General features: G+C 39.8%; 1 protein-coding gene across 1 annotated transcript in view; it reads right to left on the minus strand.

Moving 5' to 3' along the window:
* The window catches only part of DNAJC6 (DnaJ heat shock protein family (Hsp40) member C6), a 179,792-nt gene that overhangs the window by 15,268 nt on the left and 143,234 nt on the right, over positions 1 to 21,290 (minus strand). The window contains exons 11-15 of the mRNA XM_070364604.1: positions 21,156 to 21,236; positions 12,047 to 12,481; positions 9,279 to 9,413; positions 2,242 to 2,310; positions 844 to 963 (exon numbers count right to left, since the gene is read on the minus strand). Of these exons, the coding sequence (XP_070220705.1) occupies positions 844 to 963; positions 2,242 to 2,310; positions 9,279 to 9,413; positions 12,047 to 12,481; positions 21,156 to 21,236 (840 nt within the window). The remainder of the gene's footprint in view (positions 1 to 843; positions 964 to 2,241; positions 2,311 to 9,278; positions 9,414 to 12,046; positions 12,482 to 21,155; positions 21,237 to 21,290) is intronic.

Here is a 21,290-nt window from a genome sequence, read left to right on the forward strand (position 1 = left end):
GCAGTCGTGTCCGACTCTTTGCGACCCCATGAATCGCAGCACGCCAGGCCTCCCTGTCCATCATCAACTCCCTGAGTTCACTCAAACCCACGTCCATCGAGTCAGTGATGCCATCCAGCCATCTCATCCTCTGTCATCCCCTTTTCCTCCTGCCCCCAATCCCTCCCAGCATCAGAGTCTTTTCCAGTGAGTCAACTCTTCGCATGAGGTGGCCAAAGTACTGGAGTTTCAGCTTTAGCATCATTCCTTCCAAAGAAATCCCAGGGCTGATCTCCTTCAGAATGGACTGGTTGGATAAAACACTTATCCTATAATAATAATAATAATTAACATCTGATGAAAAAACTCTTTAGAAATACTCTCCAGAGGGTCTATTTTCTGTATGGAAGATTACAAACCGACCAGAGAGGACTGTGGCCCATGGAGAGAAGAGAGGCACAGTGTGAGGACCTCACTGGCAACTTCAGAATAAGACCTGCACACAGCGGGCCCCTCGTGGCACAGCTCTATTTGACCACCCTTGTCTCTCACTGTTTCCCTACATAGTCACTACTTTCGGTGCAAACTCTATTTTCAGATGCTCCCAGAAGTTCTAACTTTATTTACACTACTACTCCAAACTCAGGGATTGGAGAAATGCATTAATAGGGGTTAGCTCCAACCCAGTATTTGAAGCCTGTTTCCTTTTCTAAAAAGACAGCTTTAGGTTTTAGAATATAGCTTAAAAATACAGATTATTTTAGACCCCAGGTAAACACTACAGCTTATTTTTAACCCCAAAGATTTAGATTTGAGGCTTTGTAGCCAAAAATAAGTATGTATCTTCATTTGTTATGTGTATACCTAATGTCCCAAGGTCAGCAAAAGGGTCCAGAGTCTGGGGTTTGTTTTGATGGGTGGGAGTACCATGCGAGGAGCCTGTTGGGCTGGTGGCAGCTGATTTGCTTCCCATTCCAAAACCTCCTGAAAAAAATAAGAAGGTCATTGCAAATGAATTAGTTGTCTGAGGCTGAATTCTGAAGTTCAGAAATCTAGAGCTACTGCTCACCTCATCTCTAAGGGCAAATTAGGACAAGGTTTGCAAATATGTTAGAAGTAGCTAGACCCCATTTCCCTAATTTAAGGGAGTAGTGACCTGGAGCAAGGACAGGGAACAGAAAAGGTATAAGTCATTACCAAGCAATGGCACCCCACTCCAGTACTCTTGCCTGGAAAACCCCATGGACGGAGGAGACTGGTAGGCTGCAGTCCATGGGGTCGCTAACAGTCGGACACAACTGAGCGACTTCACTTTCACTTTTCACTTTCATGCATTGGAGAAGGAAATGGCAACCCACTCCAGTGTTCTTGCCAGGAGAATCCCAGGGATGGGGGAGCCTGGTGGGCTGCCGTCTATGGGTCGCACAGAGTCGGACATGACTGAAGTGACTTAGCAGTAGCAGCCACTCCTCTAAACCATTACATCTGGTGCTTACCTCATGTCACCTGACTCCATTCTTTCCTATGGGATTTCCTATGAGAGGAGTCAGAGTTGAATTCTGGTTCTGCCACTTCCTAGCTGAGTGACCTTTGACACGTTGCTTAACTTTTCTGAGTGTCGATATTTTCTCATTGGTTACATAAGGAAACAGCAACTGCTTTAGAAAGGTGCTGTGACAGACATAGTGTGTGTGTGTGTGTGTGTGTGTGTGTGTGTGTAACTTGCACAGTGTCAGAAAGATAATCACACAAGATGGCTCTCAAAAAATACAATACTAGCCATAAGAAAGAGAATTTATTTACTATAGACAAATTCAGATCTAAAACAAGTTCTCTGTAAGAGAGAAAACCATTCAGATTATGCAACACCTACTCTACGCCAGAAAATTTCATGTAAGTAATTTCACTTAAACTGTGTGCGATAAGAATTGTGAATTCCATTTTACAGATAAGAAAACTGAAGTTCAGACTGGTAAAAAAAAATTCAAGAGCTTCTAAATGGTTGAGTTAGATGTATACCCAGATCTGTCTAACTCTATTGTCACGGCAAACATTTAGCAAATTGAGACTTAGAGAAATTATCATAAGACATGCAGCACTACCATGTCATCAAGGGCAATGTGAAAAGCTTTCTCAGATTGGGAACCTTTAGGAACTTCCATAAATGGGGCTAGCACTCTGCAAGTACTCACTTCACCTTGGGTGAAGGATTATGCTCCAGTGACCAATTATGTGGCACAAAATTCATCTGCTGATCTTTACCTGGTTTGGTATGCCAGTCCCAGGCTCCTGAAACATCTGGCTGAATATTCACAGCAGGGGTACTAGAAGCTGCAAACGAGGAGAAGAAAAAGAATCAGGACAAAATAGCTCAGAATCCACTTTTCTGAGTTCACAAAAGAAAATGCTCTCCCTCTCATGATATGCCCATGTCTCACGTGATTCTACTCTCCCTCTGAGCTCTCTCCACATTCTGCAACATTGGTATTTTCTGCCTTCATCTGTACTTACTTATATGAGCACTGGTGGAAGCCATATACTGTTTGTCTCTGTTACTTCCTTGTTCGCCTTTATTTTACCTCCAAAGGTACACTCTGAATTGTAACTGTGCATATATCTGTCTCGAGTACGCTGTGAAAGCAAGAATTATCTTATCCATCTGCATGGGTCCCACCTCTACCCTTAACACAAAGTCAGTAGGCAATAGAAAAAAGGTGAAATGAAACTCAAACTCAATTTGCCTTAAGCTGGCATAAACTACATGAGCAACTTAGAACAAAAATGTTGTTTTATCATTTGGGGGAGAATGGATCCATGTATATGTGTGGCTGAGTCCCTTCACTGTTCACCTGAAATTATCGCAACATTGTTGTACCCCAATAGGAAATGTATTTTGCATTAAAAAATGAATAAAAATTAAATTTTTTTTGTTTTTGTCTCCTCTGCTGGGACATTAACAGAGAATATGAGTCAATCAGAACACTTACTAGGAACTGACTAGATACCATCCACCCACCATGCTGCTGTCAGGGATGTATCTACTGTCACTAAAACAACAAACTCACTACAGCTTCAAAATAGATCATTCTGACCACTCTCAAGGGAGGTCAAGGGATTACATCTGATAGAGTGCTAGAAGAACTATGGACGGAGGTTCATGACACTGTACAGGAGGCAGTGATCTAGACTATTCCCAAGAAAAAGAAATGCAAAAAGGCAAAATGGTTGTCTTAGAAGGCATTACAAACAGCTAGCTGAGAAAAGAAGAGAAGTGAAAGGCAAAGGAGAAAAAGAAAGATATACCCATTTGAATGCAGAGTTCCAAAGAACAGCAAGGAGAGATAAGAAAGCCATCCAGTGATCAACGCAAAGAAATAGAGGGGAACAATATAATGGGAAAGACTAGAGTCTCTTCAAGAAAATTAGAGATACCAAGGGGACATTTCATGCAAAGATGGGCTCAATAAAGGACAGAAAATGGTATGGACCTAACAGAAGCAGAAGATACTAAGAAGAGATGACAAGAATACACAGAAGAACTATACAAAAAAGATCTTCATGACCCAGATAACCATGATGGTGTGATCACCCACCTAGAGCCAGACATCCTGGAATGTGAAGTCAGGTGGGCCTTAGGAAATATCTCTATGAACAAAGCTAGTGGAGGTGATAAAATTCCAGTTGAGCTATTTCAAATCCTAAAAGATGATGCTGTGAAAGTACTGCACTCAATATGCCAGCAAGTTTGGAAAATTCAGCAGTGGCCACAGGACTGGAAAAGGTCAGTTTTCATTCCAATCCCAAAGAAAGGCAATGTCAAAGAATTTTCAAACTATTGCACAATTGCACTCATCTCACACGCTAGCAAAGTTATGCTCAAAATTCTCCAAGCCAGGTTTCAACAGTATGTGAACTGTGAATTTCCAGATGTTCAAGCTGCATTTAGGCAGAGGAACCAGAGATAAAACTGCCCACATCCATTAGATCATCGAAAAAGCAAGAGAGTTCCAGAAAAACATCTACTTCTGCTTTATTGACTACGCCAAAATCTTTGACTGTGTGGCTCACAAAAAAACTGTGGAAAATTCTCAAACAGATGGGAATACCAGATCACCTTACCTGTCTCCTGAGAAATCTGCATGAAGGTCAAGAAGCAACAGTTAGAACTGGACATGGAACGACAGACAGACTGGTTCAAAATTGGGAAAAGAGTACATCAAGGCTGTATGTTTTCACCCTGCTTCTTTAACTTATATGCAGAGCACATCATGAGAAATGCTGGGCTGGACGAAGCACAAGCTAGAATCAAGATTGCCAGGAAAAATATCAATAACCTCAGATATGCAGATGACACCACTCTTATGGCAGAATGCGATAAACTGAAAGAGGAGAGTGAAAAAGCTGGCTCAAAACTCAACATTCAAAAAACTAAAATCATAGCATCTGGTCTCATCACTTCATGGCAAATAGATGGGGAAACAGTGGAATCAGTGACAGACTTTACCTTCTTGGGCTCCAAAATCACTGCAGATAGTGACCGCAGCCATGAAATTAAAAGATTCTTACTCCTTGGAGAAAAAGATATGACCAACCTAGACAGCATATTAAAAAGGAGAGACATTACCTCACCAACAAAGGTCCATCTAGTCAAAGCTATGATTTTTCCAGTGGTCATGTATGGATGTGAGAGTTGGACTGTAAAGAAAGCTGAGTGCAAAGAATTGATGCTTTTGAACTGTGGTGTTGGAGAAGACTCTTGAGAATCCCTTGGACTGCAAGGAGACCCAACCAGTCCATACTAAAGGAAATCAGTCCTGAATATTCATTGGAAGGACTAATGCTGAAGCTGAAACTCCAAAACTTTGGCCACCTGATGCAAAAATCTGACTTATTGGAAAAGACCCTGATGCTGGGAAAGGTTGAAGGCAGGCAGAGAAGGCAACAACAAAGGATGAGATGGTTGGATGGCATCACCGACTCAATGGACATGTATTTGAGCAAGCTCCAGGAGTTAGTGAAAGACAGGGAAGCCTGGCATGCTGCAGTCCATGGGGTAAGAAAGAGTCATACACAACTGAGCGACTGAACTGACTGACCCTTCTCAAAGTTTCAAGTGGAGAATTTAAAAGAAATGTTCAGTTAAATATAATCAGGTCTATTAGAGTACACATTGGTAGAGTAAACTTTTTCTGCATCTGTAGAATGCAAATAAGAAACTGGATGCCATAAGAAAGAACTTCTTTCTAAGACTCTTCTAGGTTCTGTTCATTAAATCAAAGAATACAAAGCAAATACTAAAATAACACTGCAAGTAGGATTTAAGACACAGTACACATATCACCACCAAAAGGTTCATCAAGGCACCAAGCCATCCTTATCAAGCCTTATATTTACCTGTTTTATTTCCTTAGTACGAACCAAGACACTGTACCTTCCCATCACTGAATTAAATAGAATATTCCATTATCAGAAATAACAGTTCTTTTCTTTCAGTTTTCTCTTCTCTTTTTCCACAGTAATCCATGAAAACTGAGGTGGAAACTAGATAATTTTGCTAACTTTTTCTGTTTGACTTCCTTTAAACTCTGACCTTAGTCTTACACCCAACTAGGATGCAGAACTAGGAATTAGTACTTCAACTGTATTACTAATCAAACCCACAAACCTACCACACACAAGGCACCATCAGGGAACAGAGAGCTAAAGGACAAGTGCCTATCCTCCAGAAATTTAAAATCTGCTGGAGAGAAAGGAATAAACAAATGAAAAGATAATACCCAGTATTTTAAACTTCTACTTAGCTTTTTATTATGGTTACTTGTTCAGTTTTTCTTCTCAGATTAAGCCCTAAATAATTATTCTCTTCAGAGAAAATGTTCAGTAAATATTCATAGAACTTGAAGGTAACATTTCTTGATTTTCACAAGTGATGGATAGTGCCTTGTAGAAACTAGAGGTGGGCAATCTGACTTCCCAAACTGATGCCTGAGTCTCATCTATATATGAAGAGGATGCAACTGACCCACTAACAATGGAATAATTCCCTTCTCAGCAAGGACAGTGGAACATTCTTTCACACACTAGCATCACACAGATCAAAATCAGCAGCACAGCCACGAAAGAAAAGAGTTCTAACTGGCTGAAACGGAGGGATAAACATCTAGCCAACTCACAAGGTAGAACCAAGTCCGTACTGCCATGCTCAAGTACGAACATCCATACCCACGGGACATAAAAGGTGGTACTCACATGAAAACAGTAAATTCAAAGTATTAAAGTCAGGACAATAGATAACCTTATTAATATTATCAGTATGCATCAAAGAGATTTATATAGGAAAAAATATAATTCATTTTATATGGAAAGACAGGTAGATAATACAACACATCATATAGATCTTGTAGGCACTAGGAAAGCATTTGTAAACAAAACTAACAAAAGTCTCTGCCTCTGAACTCATGTTCTAGTGGGGAAAGATAGACAGGAGGAGAAGTTTCCATGTGAAATAGAGCAGTCAGAGGAGACCCCACTGAGAAGCTGATTGCTGAGCAAAGATAAAAGAGGAGAAGGAATTAGCCATGCCATGGTCTGGGGAAGAGAGGACGGCCAGTGCAACAGTGGAGAGCCATGTGACTGGAATGGAACGAGCAGAGGGAGCAAGTAGGGAAGGAGGTCACAGCCCTGGGTATTCGAGCACAGAGGGCCGACCAAGGCCATCCCAATGACTTTGGCTTCCATGCTGAGTGAAGCAGGGAGCCACTGCAGGGACAGCAATGACATAACCTACATTTTAAATAAGTGAACAAAAACAACAGCTTTAACCTATCACCCTGCATCTTTCCTCTTGGGGTAGCCAACTTCCAATCCAGAGATTCTTTTAAGTGGGCATGGCACAAGGGTCAGAGGTGAATTTCTTGCATATCGTCCTGTGGATCCACTTCATACAGTTTGAGATTTAAGAGCAATAGGAAATCACCCATAAAGTTTGTTCCTGGACTGCTTCCTCATTTTCTGTCATTGCAGTTTGACCAGAGTTGCACAACTCAACTCAGTGTTGCACAGTTTCCTTTTGCATTTGCATAGCTCCCATGAAGTCAAGCTGATCACTACACTGTGTTCCCCAGAGGGGCTCAGGGGGCCTTCAACTATAAATACATCGTCCTCTAAGTCTAGGCCACTTGGGTTCAGCATCCTTCAGCATCAAGAAGGAGCTTCATTTCTCCAGCTCAAAGCCATATATCCTTCACTGAAGACCTTCAGTTTTAATCAGTGCTACCTAAGTGATACCTTTTTGCTCTTACAAACAAATGTGATTATGATTCTTTCCACAAAGTTTGTCTCTAACTTAGAAATATAATGTGGGCCTTGTATAATTTAAAATTTTTCTAGTAGTCACATTTAAAAAGGTAAAAAGACACTGGCAAAATTAATATTAATATAACATTTTATTTAACCTAATATATTCAAAATATTATATTAAATGACTAATATAAATATATTAATGACATGTTACATTGCTTTTTTGTACTAAGTTTTGAATTCTGGTATGCACTTTACACTTAGTATGTTTCAAATCAGACTGGCACATTTTAAGTGCTCAACAGTCGAGTGTGGTTAGTGGCTTCATCTTAGAACTAGTTTCATATATTGGGATATTGTATTCTAAACTGCTCTGTGGAATACTAATTTTGTGGAATGCTTGTCATATTGCATTTTATTAACTCAAGACACATACTTTTTCATAATTCAAAGATTTCAACTAGTAGGCATCTTCCAATCAACTGAAAGTGACAGCACATAAAATAAAGATATGTCCTACAACTGGTGGTGCCCTATGCATTTTGTGCATGTAGCTCTAATGCAAAAAAAATTTCCAAATTAAATTTTAGGGAAGCTGAGTAAAAGTTAAGCAGGCTTCTTTACTGTAAAACACTGCAGAACTTTTAATATGTTAATATGAATTGTTAATTTTTAAGAGATATGTAGCTTTTCAAAAACAAAAGCCAATATTGGAAATAAATGCAAAAATAAACAAATGGGACCTAATTAAACTTAAAAGCTTCTGCACAACAAAGGAAACTATTAGCAAGGTGAAAAGACAGCCTTCAGAATGGGAGAAAATAATAGCAAATGAAGCAACGGACAAACAACTAATCTCAAAAATATACAAGCAACTCCTACAGCTCAACTCCAGAAAAATAAATGACCCAATCAAAAAATGGGCCAAAGAACTAAATAGACATTTCTCCAAGGAAGACATACAGATGGCTAACAAACACATGAAAAGATGCTCAACATCACTCATTATCAGAGAAATGCAAATCAAAACCACTATGAGGTACCATTTCATGCCAGTCAGAATGGCTGCTATCCAAAAGTCTACAAGCAATAAATGCTGGAGAGGGTGTGGAGAAAAGGGAACTCTCTTACACTGTTGGTGGGAGTGCAAACTAGTACAGCCACTATGGAGAACAGTGTGGAGATTCTTTAAAAAACTGGAAATAGAACTGCCCTATGATCCAGCAATCCCACTGCTGGGCATACACACTGAGGAAACCAGAAGGGAAAGAGACACGTGTACCCCAATGTTCATCGCAGCACTGTTTATAATAGCCAGGACATGGAAGCAACCTAGATGCCCATCAGCAGATGAATGGATAAGAAAGCTATGGTACATATACACAATGGAGTATTACTCAGCCATTAAAAAGGATACATTTGAATCAGTTCTAATGAGGTGGATGAAACTGGAACCTATTATACAGAGTGAAGTAAGCCAGAAAGAAAAACACCAATACAGTATACTAACGCATATATATGGAATTTAGAAAGATGGTAACAATAACCCTGTGTACAAGACAGCAAAAGAGACACCGATGTATAGATCAGTCTTATGGACTCTGTGGGAGAGGGAGAGGGTGGGGAGACTTGGGAGAATAGCATTGAAACATGTATAATATCATGTATGAAACGAGTCGCCAGTCCAGGTTCGATGCACGGTACTGGATGCTTGGGGCTGGTGCACTGGGACGACCCAAAGGGAGGGTAGGGGAGGGAGGAGGGAGGAGGGTTCAGGATGGGGAACGCGGGTATACCTGTGGAGGATTCATTTCGATATTTGGCAAAACTAATACAATATTGTAAAGTTTAAAAAAAAAATGTATGCAGATTCAAAGGAGAAAAAACAAAAACAAAAGCCAAAACAAAACCCTGCCTACAAGATGTTTTTATATCTGAACACCTACTGATGTCTTGTAGGGAACCCTGTTCCACTAAACACAGCATAAATACTTCCTTACCATGCACTGTAGGAGAAGGACTCCTCGTAGGCTGAAGAAAGGGGTCACTGGAAGCACTGGCTGTGTTCAAAAAAGAACCCAGCAAATCTTGACCTGATGGTTTAGAAGGTGCTCCAAATGGGTCAAAGGTGGCACCTAGAAAACAGGAAAAAGGTGTTTCTTTGTCCTATGGGTTCACTCATTCCATAAATATTGGACAGCTGTCACTCTTACAAGGCCCTAGGCCAAATACTGGAAAAGTCAGGATGACACCTGCCTCATGGGCTGCTCCACAGGCCCATCCTATCCTTAAAACTTCCTTCAGGGTTAACAGTGAAGCCCAAGGATTTCTGACTACATGTGAATAACCCTTTCTTTGAGGACAAAGGAGAACTCCTGATTTACCTGTAGGATGATCCATAAACTCTATAAACAAGGGCCCTGTGGGCCTTTGGACATCTTAATAACATGAAATAAATCAAGCAAGTTTATAGACTAATAGATAAGTGGTGAAACCATGGCCTGGATCACAAGAGATGATCAATGAATGAACTGTGATCATGTTCAGTGAATTAGTGAACAAACACCAGGCATGAGGAGCTTTGCTATTAAGGTGAACAGTAGAAAACCTCACTGACCAGGTTTTGCTTAGTTTTGTGTTTTTAGTGGTCCTGGCACATCAAAAGTTAAAAAGAAAAGAAAATGAGTGTGACAAAAACTGAGCTCTCATCACACCTTATGTTCTATGACACGAAATGCTTTCAAAACATTGCTTGCTTACAACTTGCTAGAAACCAGGTGCAGATGTAGTAAAATGCAAAAAAGTTTGTGAATGAACCAAGAAAACTACAACAAAGTGGCAGCTGAGGTTTCCAGCAACAACACAATAATAGTATTTTTAAATTTTATTTATTTATTTTGAGTATGTTGGATCTTCATTGCTGTGCAGGCTTTTCTCTTGTTATGGTGCCTGGGCTTCTCATTACAGTGGCTGCACTTGCTGTGGAGGGCACGTGGGCTTCAACAGTTGCAGCGTATGGGCTCAGTAGTTGCGATTCCTGGGCTCTAGAGCACTGGCTCAACAGTTGTGACACACGGGCTTAGTTGCTTTGTGGCATGTGGGATCTTCCCAGACCAGGGATCAAACCCATGTCTCCTGCATTGGCAGGAGAATTTGTAACCACTGAGCCATCAGGGAAGCCCAACAATGCAGTAACTTAGTATTGCATCATTTCTTTAGGGTTTATGTTGCCTTTCATAAAGAGTACATCAGCTGATCCTGTTAGCTGTCAGACAGAAGTGATAGCATTTTCATTCTATAGACAGTAAAACTGAGGTTCAGAGAGCCGAGTTTCTTGCCCAATATCAAGTAAATGATAAGACTGGACTCATGTTCAAGTTTTTGGACTTCAAATTCCAGGAATTTCCCAAAGGCATGTCACATTCTTCACAGACGTGAGATAAATGTGATGAAAATGACAGAGTGGCATATATATAACTGGACTTTAATTTTGCATTAATGGGCAAGGGAATTAGCTCCCTATAATGAGATGTCACTTCCTAATTTGTAAGCATCAAGCTAATGGGCTGACTGCTTCCTGGAGTAGGAGTGACCTATTCTAGGAATAGATAACTACAGTCAAACGAGTTAATGAATAAACCCCATTCTCAAAACCCAGGGAGGGATATGATTTAATATGTGTTCAGCTACAACTTCATTGGCATAGTGCTCTCCTAATGTCTGCCGGGCAGTAGATTAGCCTTACATAGCAGCAATGAATCAACTATACATCAGGCACTCTATTACATGATGTGTGTCATTTAGCTCATTTAATACTAACCAAACTTTATCCCTTCTATAAAATGAGAATACTGAGATTTATAGAATACCTGCAAGCAGACACCTAACTTTGATGTCCACCAGTACAGAATGCTAAAATCTTCTCACTATTACTTGGGACACTTTTAATACCAACCTATGTTAAATTAGGCCTCCCTGGTGGCTCAGATGTTAAAGAGTCTGCCTGCAAACGTCAAAAAAATGTGGATGGCCAGCCACAAGAAGGATTGAGTCTGTGGCAATGAGCGGAGTGAAGCTGACTGAGCCTCATGGGGCTCAAACTCTTTATCTGGCACCAACTGCTCCACTCCATCAGCTGTGCTGCTGGCAGGGGTCCCTTAAATATATCTTAAATTAATTAAGTGCTTCTCTGCACAGCAAAAACGTATTCAGAAAACTACAGTTTCAAGAAGCCATTACAGGAAAACTGAGGGAAAGCTCAGGAGTCAAATGACCTAGTTTTGGGCCCAGGGACTCGCTATATAAAAGTACATTACTAATTTGACTCTAAGCCTCTGTTTCCTCAACTAGAAAATGCAGATAACAATAGCACCTTATTTACTGTGTTTTTATAAAGACTGAATTCATGGCTGGTGTTAAATTCCATGTTTGGCAAATAGTGAGTACCCCACAAATAGTTGCTGTTATTGTTAATAACAATTCATCAATCTACACCTCCAAGAAGAAATAAATAAGCAGCTGAGGGATTGAAGCCTTAAAAAAAAAGTAAGGGTGATAAACTCAAATATTCTTTCTTAGACTGTCCTACCAAAATGGACAGTATTTCTACTTCCTCTTGTGGTTCCCACTGACATGAAGATACAGACCTTCTGCAGACTTTTAGGGAGATCAGAAAAGGCTAGATTATGAGGAAAGTTCGATTCCACCTGCTTGACCCAAAAGTTATAATTCAACACTGAGAAGTACACCACAATATGGAAACAATTACCTTCTCCTACTCTCAGTGTTGGAGATGCAGAGGTGGAGGTGGCAGATCGGCGTGGTGTGGACTGGGTGGATGTAGGTCCACTCGGGTGAAACACGTCGTCCACCCCTGACTGTCCAGACTGGACGGGACCGGCTGCACCTCCGCCCCCGAACAGGTCACTCAGAAGTTCGGAATTGGAGGGAGGAGCTGCCGGCGAAGAGAAGTTCTTACTCACTGCAGACCCTTCTAGACCCAGAAGATCCACATCCTCAGGGGGTGCAGGGGCAGCTGGCTCCTGCTGCTTTTTGCTGGGCTTCCTGGCTGCGTGAGGTTTGTCACCATTGGCATTGCCATGTGGGCTGGACAGCGTCAGAAGCTCATCGTCTGACTGCTCACTCTCCTGATTCACTAGGGCAGCGTGGTCCTCCTCGCAGAATGACTTCTCCGATTTCTGATCTAAGGAAGGCCAGTATGCCAGAAACAGTCAGTCACCAGCCACAGAATTACTGCTTTTTGTTAGAGTCTACACACTTAAGTTCAGAAAGAGAGAAAGAGCAGCCTGGAAAAAACAATGCTTTTAGACTCTTACTGATGGAAAACTTGATGTATTTCACATAACATTCAATTACTATCTGATGAGCATTTGAGAGGAATATAGCATAGGCATGAAGACCAAAAACTCTAGAATCAGCCCAAGTTTGAATCTCATCTCTGCTACTTACTGGCTCTGTGCTGAGAAAGTGGCTTTACTTCTCTGTGCCTTGGTTTTCCCCTCTGCAAAACGGGAGTAGTAAATAGAACCTAGCTCCCATTGAGTGTTGTGAAAATTACATGAGATTCGATATGGAAAGTGCTCAGATCAATAGTAAGTAGTACTTAAGTGGTTTTTCTTATTTTTAAAATTACTACTACCACCATCCTCTTTTTCTTCCCAGCACTATGCTAGGTGCTTTGAAAAAAAACAAAACATCGTTTCCTAGTCCTTGCTGCCTCCTCTCATGGTCTTTTTCTTCTTCAAATGACCTGCAGCCAAAAGCAGGGCCTTTTTCCCACAGTCTGGAGCAGAAGTGAACCCCATGCCTAATAAGTGACCAGAGGAAATGGCTCTGGTGTTAGGATGGCCCTTTACACCAACTGGGAGGAGCTACTTTCAGCATAAAATGGGCAGCAGGAAAGATTTGCAGCAGGAAATTCCTTTCTTCTGGGGAAGGAATGGAGAGGCTGGTGAGTGACATTCCAGGCCCTCCATGGGGCAGATGGCCCTATGGAACTTCATCTCCTGGCAGCTAGATCCCTGTTCCAAACCAAGTGCAGATCCACATCCCTCCTCCCCAGTTCTGAAAAGCAAAAAGCTGTGAAAAACTAAAGGTTCCCTACGTTTGTGGGAAAATCTGACTAGACCTGATGTGAAAGTTACTTATAAATGTCTTCATTGATTTCACTCAGGGCTATGAGTTATGTTTCACTGCAGACATTTTTTTTTTCTTTTTCTTTTTTTATTGAAGGATAATTGCTTTACAGAATTCTGTTGTTTTCTGTCAAACTTCAACATGTATCAGCCATAGGTATACATATATCCCCTCCCTTTTGAACCTCCCTCCCATCTCCCTCCCCATCCCACCCCTCTAGGTTGATACAGAGCCTGTTTGAGTTTCCTGAGCCATACAGCAAATTCCCATTGGCTATCTATTTTACATATGGTAATGTAAGTTTCCATGTTACTCTTTCCATACATCTCACCCTCTCCTCCTCTCTCTCCATGTCCATAAGTCTATTCTCTATGTCTGTTTCTCCACTGCTGCCCTGTAAATAAATTCTTCAGTACCATTTTTCTAGATTCTGTACATGTGCATTAGAATATGATATTTATCTTTCTGACTCACTTCACTCTGTATAATAGGTTCTAGGTTCATCCACCTCATCAGAACTGACTCAAATGGGTTCCTTTTTATGGCCTGAGTAATATTCCATTGTGTATATGTACCACAAATTCTTTATCCATTCATCTGTTGATGGGCATCTAGGTTGCTTCCATGTTCTAGCTATTGTAAATAGTGCTGCAATGAACATTAGGATACATGCACCTTTTCAATTTTGGTTTCCTCAGGTATATGCCTAGGAGTGGAATTTCTGGGTCATATGGTGGGTTTATTCCTAGTTTTTTAAGGAATCTCCATACCGTCTTCCACAGTAGCTGTATCAATCTACATTCCCACTAACAGTGCAAGAGCATTCCTTCTCCATACCCTCTCCAGCATCTATTGTTTGTAGACTTTTTGATGATGGCCATTCTGACTGGTGTGAGGTGATATTTCATTGTAGTTTTGATTTGCATTTCTCTAATAATGAGTGATGTTGAGCATCTTTTCATGTGTTTGTTAGCCATCTGTATGTCTTCTTTGGAGAAATGTCTGTTTAGATCTTTTTCCTACTTTTTAATTGGGTTGTTTTTCTGGCATGAACTGCTTGTATATTTTGGAAATTAATCCTTTGTCAGTTGTTTCATTTGCTGTTATTTTCTCCCATTCTGAGGGCTGTCTTTTCACCTTGCTTATAATTTCCTTTGCTGTTCTAAAGTTTTTCAGTTTAATCAGGTCCCACTTATTTACTTTTGTTTTTATTTCCATTACTCTAGGAGGTGGGTCATAGAGGATCTTGCTTTGATTTATGTCATCCAGCATTCTGCCTATGTTTTCCTCCTAAGAGTTTTATAGTTTCTGGTCTTACATTTAGGTCTTTAGGAAGTGTTCTAATTTCATTCTTTTACATGCAGCTGTCCAGTTTTCCCAGCACCATTTATTGAAGAGGCGGTCTTTGCCCCATTGTATATTCCTACCTCCTTTGTCAAAAATAAGGTACCCATAGGTGCATGGGTTTATTTCTGGGCTTTCTATCTTGTTCCATTGGTCTATATTTCTGTTTTTGTGCCAGTACCGTACTGTCTTGATGACTGTAAGTTTGTAGTATAATCTGAAGTCAGGAAGGTTGATTCCTCCAGCTCCATTCTTCTTTCTCAAGACTACTTTGGCTATTTGGGGTCTTTCGTGTTTCCATGTGAATTGTGAAATTTTTTGTTCCAGTTCTGTGAAAAATACCATTGGTAATTTGATAGGGATTACATTGAATCTGTCCGACTCTGTGTGACCCCATAGACAGCAGCCCAACAGGCTCCTCTGTCGCTGGGATTCTCCAGGCAAGAATACTGGAGTGGGTTGCCACTTCCTTCTCCAATGCATGAATGTGAAAAGTGAAAGTGAAGTCGCTCAGTCATGTCTAACCCTTAGCGACCCCATGGACTGTAGCCTACCAGGCTCCTCCATCCATGGGATTCTCCAGGCAAGAGTACTGGAGTGGGGTGCCATTGCCTGTAGATTGCATTTGGTAGTATTGTCATTTTCACAGTATTGATTCTTCCTACCCAGGAACATGGATATCTCTCCATCTGTTTATATCATCTTTGATTTCTTTCATTAGTGTCTTATAATTTTCTGTGTATAGCTCTTTTGTCTCCTTAGGTAAGTTTAGTCCTAGATATTTAATTCTTTTTGTTGTAATGGTGAATGGGATTGACTCCTTCATTTACTCTTTCTGATTTTTCATTGTTAGTATATAGAAATACAAGTGGTTTCTGTGTATTGATTTTGTATCCTGCAACTTTGCTAAATTCACTGATTAGCTCTAGTAATTTTCTGATACTATCTTTAAGGGTTTCTATGTACAGTATCATGTCATCTGCAAACAGTGAGACTTGACTTCTTTTCTGATCTGGATTCCTTTTATTTCTTTTTCTTCTCTGATTGTGGTAGCTAGGACTTGAATAATAGTGGCGAAAGTGGACTATTGAATAATAGGGGTGAAAGTGGACACCCTTGTCTTGTTTCTGATCTTAGGGGGAATGCTTTCAGTTTCCCAACATTGAGAATAATGTTTGCTGTAGGTTCATCATATATGCCCTTTACTATGTTGAGGTAGGTTCCTTCTATGCCCATTTTTTGAAGAGTTTAAACCATAAATGGGTGCTGAATTTTGTCAAAGGCTTTTTCTGCATTTATTGAGATTATCACATGATTTTTATCTTTCAATTTGTTAATATGGTGTAGAGTCCTTGCATTCTTGGAATAACTCAACTTGATCACAGTGTATGAGCTTTGTGATGTGTTACTGAATTCTGTTTGCTAAAATTTTGTTGAGGATTTTTGCATCCATGTTCTTCAGTGATATTGGCCTGTAGTTTTCATCTTTTGTGTTGTCTTTGTCCGGTTTTAGTATCAGGGTGATGGCAGCCTTGTAGAATGAGTTTGGAAGTGTTCTTTCCTCTGCAATTTTTTGTAAGAGTTTTAGAAGGATAGGCATTAGCTCTTCTCTAAATATTTGACAGAATCTTCCTGTGAAGCCATCTGGTCCTGGGCTCTTGTTTTTTGGGAGATATTTGATCACAGCTTTAATTTCTGTACTTATAATTGGGTTGTTCATAATTTCTATTTCTTCCTGGTTCAGTCTTGGAAGATTGAACTTTTCTAATAATCTGTCCATTTCTTCCAGGTTATCCATTTTATTGCCATATAGTTGTTCATAATAGTCTCTTCTAATCCTTTGTATTTCTGCATTGTCTGTTGTAACCTCTCCTTTTTTATTTCTAATTTTGTTGATTTGATTCTTCTCTCTTTTTTTTTTTTTTTTGGATGAATCTGGCTAAAGGTTTGCTAATTTTGTTTATCTTCTCAAAGAACTAGCTTTTGGTTTTATTAACCTTTACTATTGTTTCTTTCATTTCTTTTTCATTTATTTCTGCTCAGATCTTTATGATTTCTTTCCTTCTACTAAGTTTTTTTGGGGTTTTGTTCTTCCTTTTTCAGCTGTTTTAGGTGTAAAGTTAGGTTGTCTATTCGATGAGCTTCTTATTTGTTGAGGTAGGATTGTATGGCTATAAACTTCCCTCTTAGAACTGGTTTTGCTGCATCCCACAGGTTTTGAGTTGTTGTGTTTTCATTGTCATTTGTCTCTAGCAATTTATTTCTTTTTTGATTTCTTCAGTAATCTGTTGGTTATTTAGAAATGTGTTGTTTAATTTCCATGTGTTTGTGTTTCTTAACAGCTTTTTTTTCTTATAATTGATACCTAGTCTCATAACTCTGTGATTGGAGAAGATGCTTGCTATGATTTCAATTTTCTTAAATTAACTGAGGTTTGATTTGGGACCCAAGATGTGGTCTATCCTGGAGAATGTTCCATGTGCACTTGAGAAGAAGGTGTATTCTTCTGCATTTGGATGCAAATGTCCTGAAGATATCAATGAGATCCATCTCATCTAATGTGTCATTTAAGACTTGTGTTTCCTTATTAATTTTCTGTTTTGATAATCTGTTCATTGGTGTGAGTGGAGTGTTAAAGTCTCCTACTATTATTGTTACTGTCAATTTCTCCTTTATGTCTGTTACTATTTGTCTTATGTATTGAGGTGCTCCTATGTTAGGTGCATAGATATTTACAATTGTTGTGTCTTCCTCTTGTATTGATCCCTTGATCATTAAAGAATGTCCTTCCTTATCTCTTGTAATATTCTTTATATTAAGGTCTATTTTTTTGGATAGGAGGATTGCTACTCCAGCTTTCTTTTGCTTCCCATTTGCATGGAATATATTTTTCCTTCCTCTCACTTTCAGTCTATATGTGTCTTTAGGTCTGAAGTAGGTTTCTTGTAGACAGCATATATATGGGTCTTGTTTTTGTATCCATTCAGCCAGTCTGTGTCTTTTTGTTGGAACATTTAATCCATTTACATTTAAAGTAATTATCATGTTCCTATTGCCATTTTCTTGATTGTTTGGGGTTGATTTGTAGATCCTTTTTCTTCTCTTGTATTTCTTGACTATGTCAATCACTTTAACATTTGTTGTAAAGCTGGTTTGGTGGTACTGAATTCTCTTAACTTTGGCTTGTCTGAAAAGCTTTTTATTTCTCCATCAATTTTGAATGAGATCCTTGCCGGGTACAGTAATCTTGATTGTAGATTTTTCCCTTTCAGTACTTTAAATATATCCTGCCATTCCCTTCTGGCCTGCAGAGTTTCTGCTGAAAGATCAACTGTTAAGTGTATGGGGTTTCCCCTGTATGTTACTTGTTGCTTCTTCCTTACTGCTTTTAATATTCTTTGTGTTTAGTCTTGCTAGTTTAATTAGTATGTGTCTTGGCATGTTTCTTCTTGGGTTTATCCTGTATGGGCTCTTTGTGCCTCTTAGACTTGATTGACTATTTGCTTTTCCATGTTGGGGAAATTTTCAACTATAATCTCTTCAAAATTTTTACCTTATTCTGCTCTTCAGAAGTTATTTCCACCATTTTATCTTCCAACTCACTGATTCGTTCTTCTGTTTCAGATATTCTGCTATTGATTCCTTCTAGAGTTTTTTTAATTTCAGTAATTGTGTTGTTTGTCTCTGTATGTTTATTCTTTAATTCTCCTAGGTCTTTGTTAATTGATTCTTCCATTTTCTCCGTTCTGTTTTCAAGTTTTTGATCATTTTTACTATCATTATTCTGAATTCTTTTTCATGTAGTTTGCTTATTTCCTCTTCATTTATTTGGACTTCTGTATTTCTAGTTTGTTCCTTCCTTTGTATAGTATTTCTCTCCCTTCTCATTATTATTATTTTTAACTTATTGTGTTTGAGGTCTCCTTTTCCCAGGCTTGAAGGAAAGTTGAATTCTTTCCTTGAAGAAGGTTGAATTCTTTCTTCCTTTTTGTTTCTGCCCTCCTAAGCTTGGTCCAGTGGTCTGTGTAAGCTTCGTACAGGGTGAGAATTGTGCTGAGTTTTTGTTTGTTTGTTTTTCCTCTGATGGGCAAAGCTGAGTGAGGTGGTAATTCTGTCTGCTGATGATTGGGTTTTTATTTTTGTCTTTTTGCTGTTTAGGTGAGGCATCCTGCACAGAGTACTAATGGTGGTTGGGTGATGCCAGGCCTTGTATTCAAGTAGTTTCCTTTGTGTGAATTCTCACTATTTGACACTCCTTGGGTTAGTTCTCTGGTACTCTAGGTCTTGGAGTCAGTGCTCCCACTCCAAATGCTCAGGGCTTGATCTACAATGTTGCAAACTTTATGAGAGCAGTGAGGCCAACAGAGAGTACCAGGACCTCAGTGTTTGACTTTTCTACTTTTCTGATGTTTCACCTCCCCAAATTTCACAATATAGCCATTTCCTCGCAAACCAGAAGGGAAGATCCTTGAGGACTGAGGATATCCTTGTTTCTCTAGCCCCTATTACAATGCCTGGTCCATTGCAAAAGCTCAATGTGTGATCTGGTCTGCCTAAAGCTGGGACACCTACAGCAGCAACTTCTTCCAGCCCCTCACTGCAGACATTTTAACATATTTAATGACATGCTGTTGTCTGAGATACACTCAGGGGTGCTAAGTAATATGCAGTTTATTTATCATATTGACTTTCTAACGTGCAAAAAATTCTTCATTCCTAAATCCATCTGGCTCTGTGCAGTTCAGTTAAAAGACTGTGCATTTGTGCTAAACCTATTTTATAGCCTGATAAGAAGATTTCTCAAGTACTTACTAAAATAGCAGAGGAAAGTAAAAGTAAAGTTTTATTAAAAGCTCTTATGTGAAGAAGCAAGATGAAGGAAAAACCAAGAGGGGACTGGGAAATCTACCTGCTATCTAGATTTCATTGGGTTTTCCCATTTTTAAAATGTTTTTGATCCCAATTCTCAGTAGAAAATTCTGAAAGAATCTAAAAAGGGTGGATATATGTACAACAGATTCACTTTATAGTACACCTGAAAACACCACAACATTGTAAATCAACTATTTCCCAATAAAAATTTTAAAAAAAGAAAATTCTGAAAGTAAACCTTTCAATTCAAAGGAATTCTATAAACAACTTTTTCATCACACATGGAAAACTCTGTGTAGGCAATGGGAATAGTGTGTTATATTGACACGGAAAGGAAAGTCAACCAAGAGGATTTTAAGTACACTATCGCCAGAGGCAGGTTCCTACCCCTTTCTTAAGAAAGTCCTTACCATGGAATTCCGCATTCAATCTTGCAGTTAACCTCAGCAAACTCTAAAGCAAAGGGGTGTTGCTGCTGCTGCTGCTAAGTCGCATCAGTCGTGTCCGACTCTGTGTGACCGCATAGACGGCAGCCCACCAGGCTCCTCCGTCCCTGGGATTCTCCAGGCAAGAACACTGGAATGGGTTGCCATTTCCTTCTCCAATGCACGAAAGTGAAAAGTGAAAGTGAGGTCAATCAGTCGTGTCCGACTCCTAGCGACCCCACGGACTGAAGCACGCCAGGCTCCTCCGTCCATGGGATTTTCCAGGCAAGAGTACTGGAGTGGGGTGCCGTTGCCTTCTCCCAAGCAAAGGGGTATCAATCAGAATACCAATGCTAATCTACTGGGAGCTGTCCAGAATTTTATGTTGGGAAAGATTCTAAACATATCTCCAGGTTCTGCAAAAAAGGATATTGCAATCAAGTCCAACCTCTGTCAAGGTTTTTAAAGCAAGTAGCAGAGATATAAGAATCACAGGGACGGCGGAGCCTGGTGGGCTGCCATCTATGGGGTCGCGCAGAGTCAGACACAAATGAATCGACTTAGCAGCAGCCGCAGCAGCAGCAGAGATATGTAGGTAGTGTTTGCCTTCCCTGCACCAGGGAAGCTCAGCTCTGCTCTGCTAGTGGTCAAAGCCCTGGGCAGGGTGGAGGTGGGTGTTGCCAGATTTTTTATTTTTGGAGAATTTAGTTAAGGCCGTGAGATAGAGTTCTTTGCTAATTTTTTGTGTGTGTCAGCAGTGTAAATGGAGATCCTAGAAAATACCATGATTATTCATAAACCCAGTGCTGTGAGCCAAAACACCGCATAATAGAAAAGGTAGAGTTCAGCTTAAAATGGCCTTTTGCATCAGTCTAATAGCATCCATGGAGTTCAGAGTAGGAAAGTTGCCTCATATGGAAAAGGAATGAGCAGGAAGAATGTGAAATAACATGTTAGATAGATGACTTCTTAGTGTTGTTTTTACTTTAGACTGTTTCAAGGACTAATCATTTTTATAGAAGAACCATGTGATTTAACCATCTAACCATGTAACTTAAAGAAATGCTTGGAAATAAATACCTTGCCAGCAGAGAGTGGAAAAGAAGCCACCTTGCCCAAAATGTCTGGGATTATCTGGAGGGATATCTATTGGAGCCTGTCCTGCAAGACAAAAGATATCAAGGAAACACAGGAAATAAATAAATGAGATAAATA

The sequence above is a fragment of the Bos mutus genome, chromosome 3, assembly GCF_027580195.1.
Source record: "Bos mutus isolate GX-2022 chromosome 3, NWIPB_WYAK_1.1, whole genome shotgun sequence".
Classification (NCBI taxonomy): Eukaryota; Metazoa; Chordata; class Mammalia; order Artiodactyla; family Bovidae; genus Bos; species Bos mutus.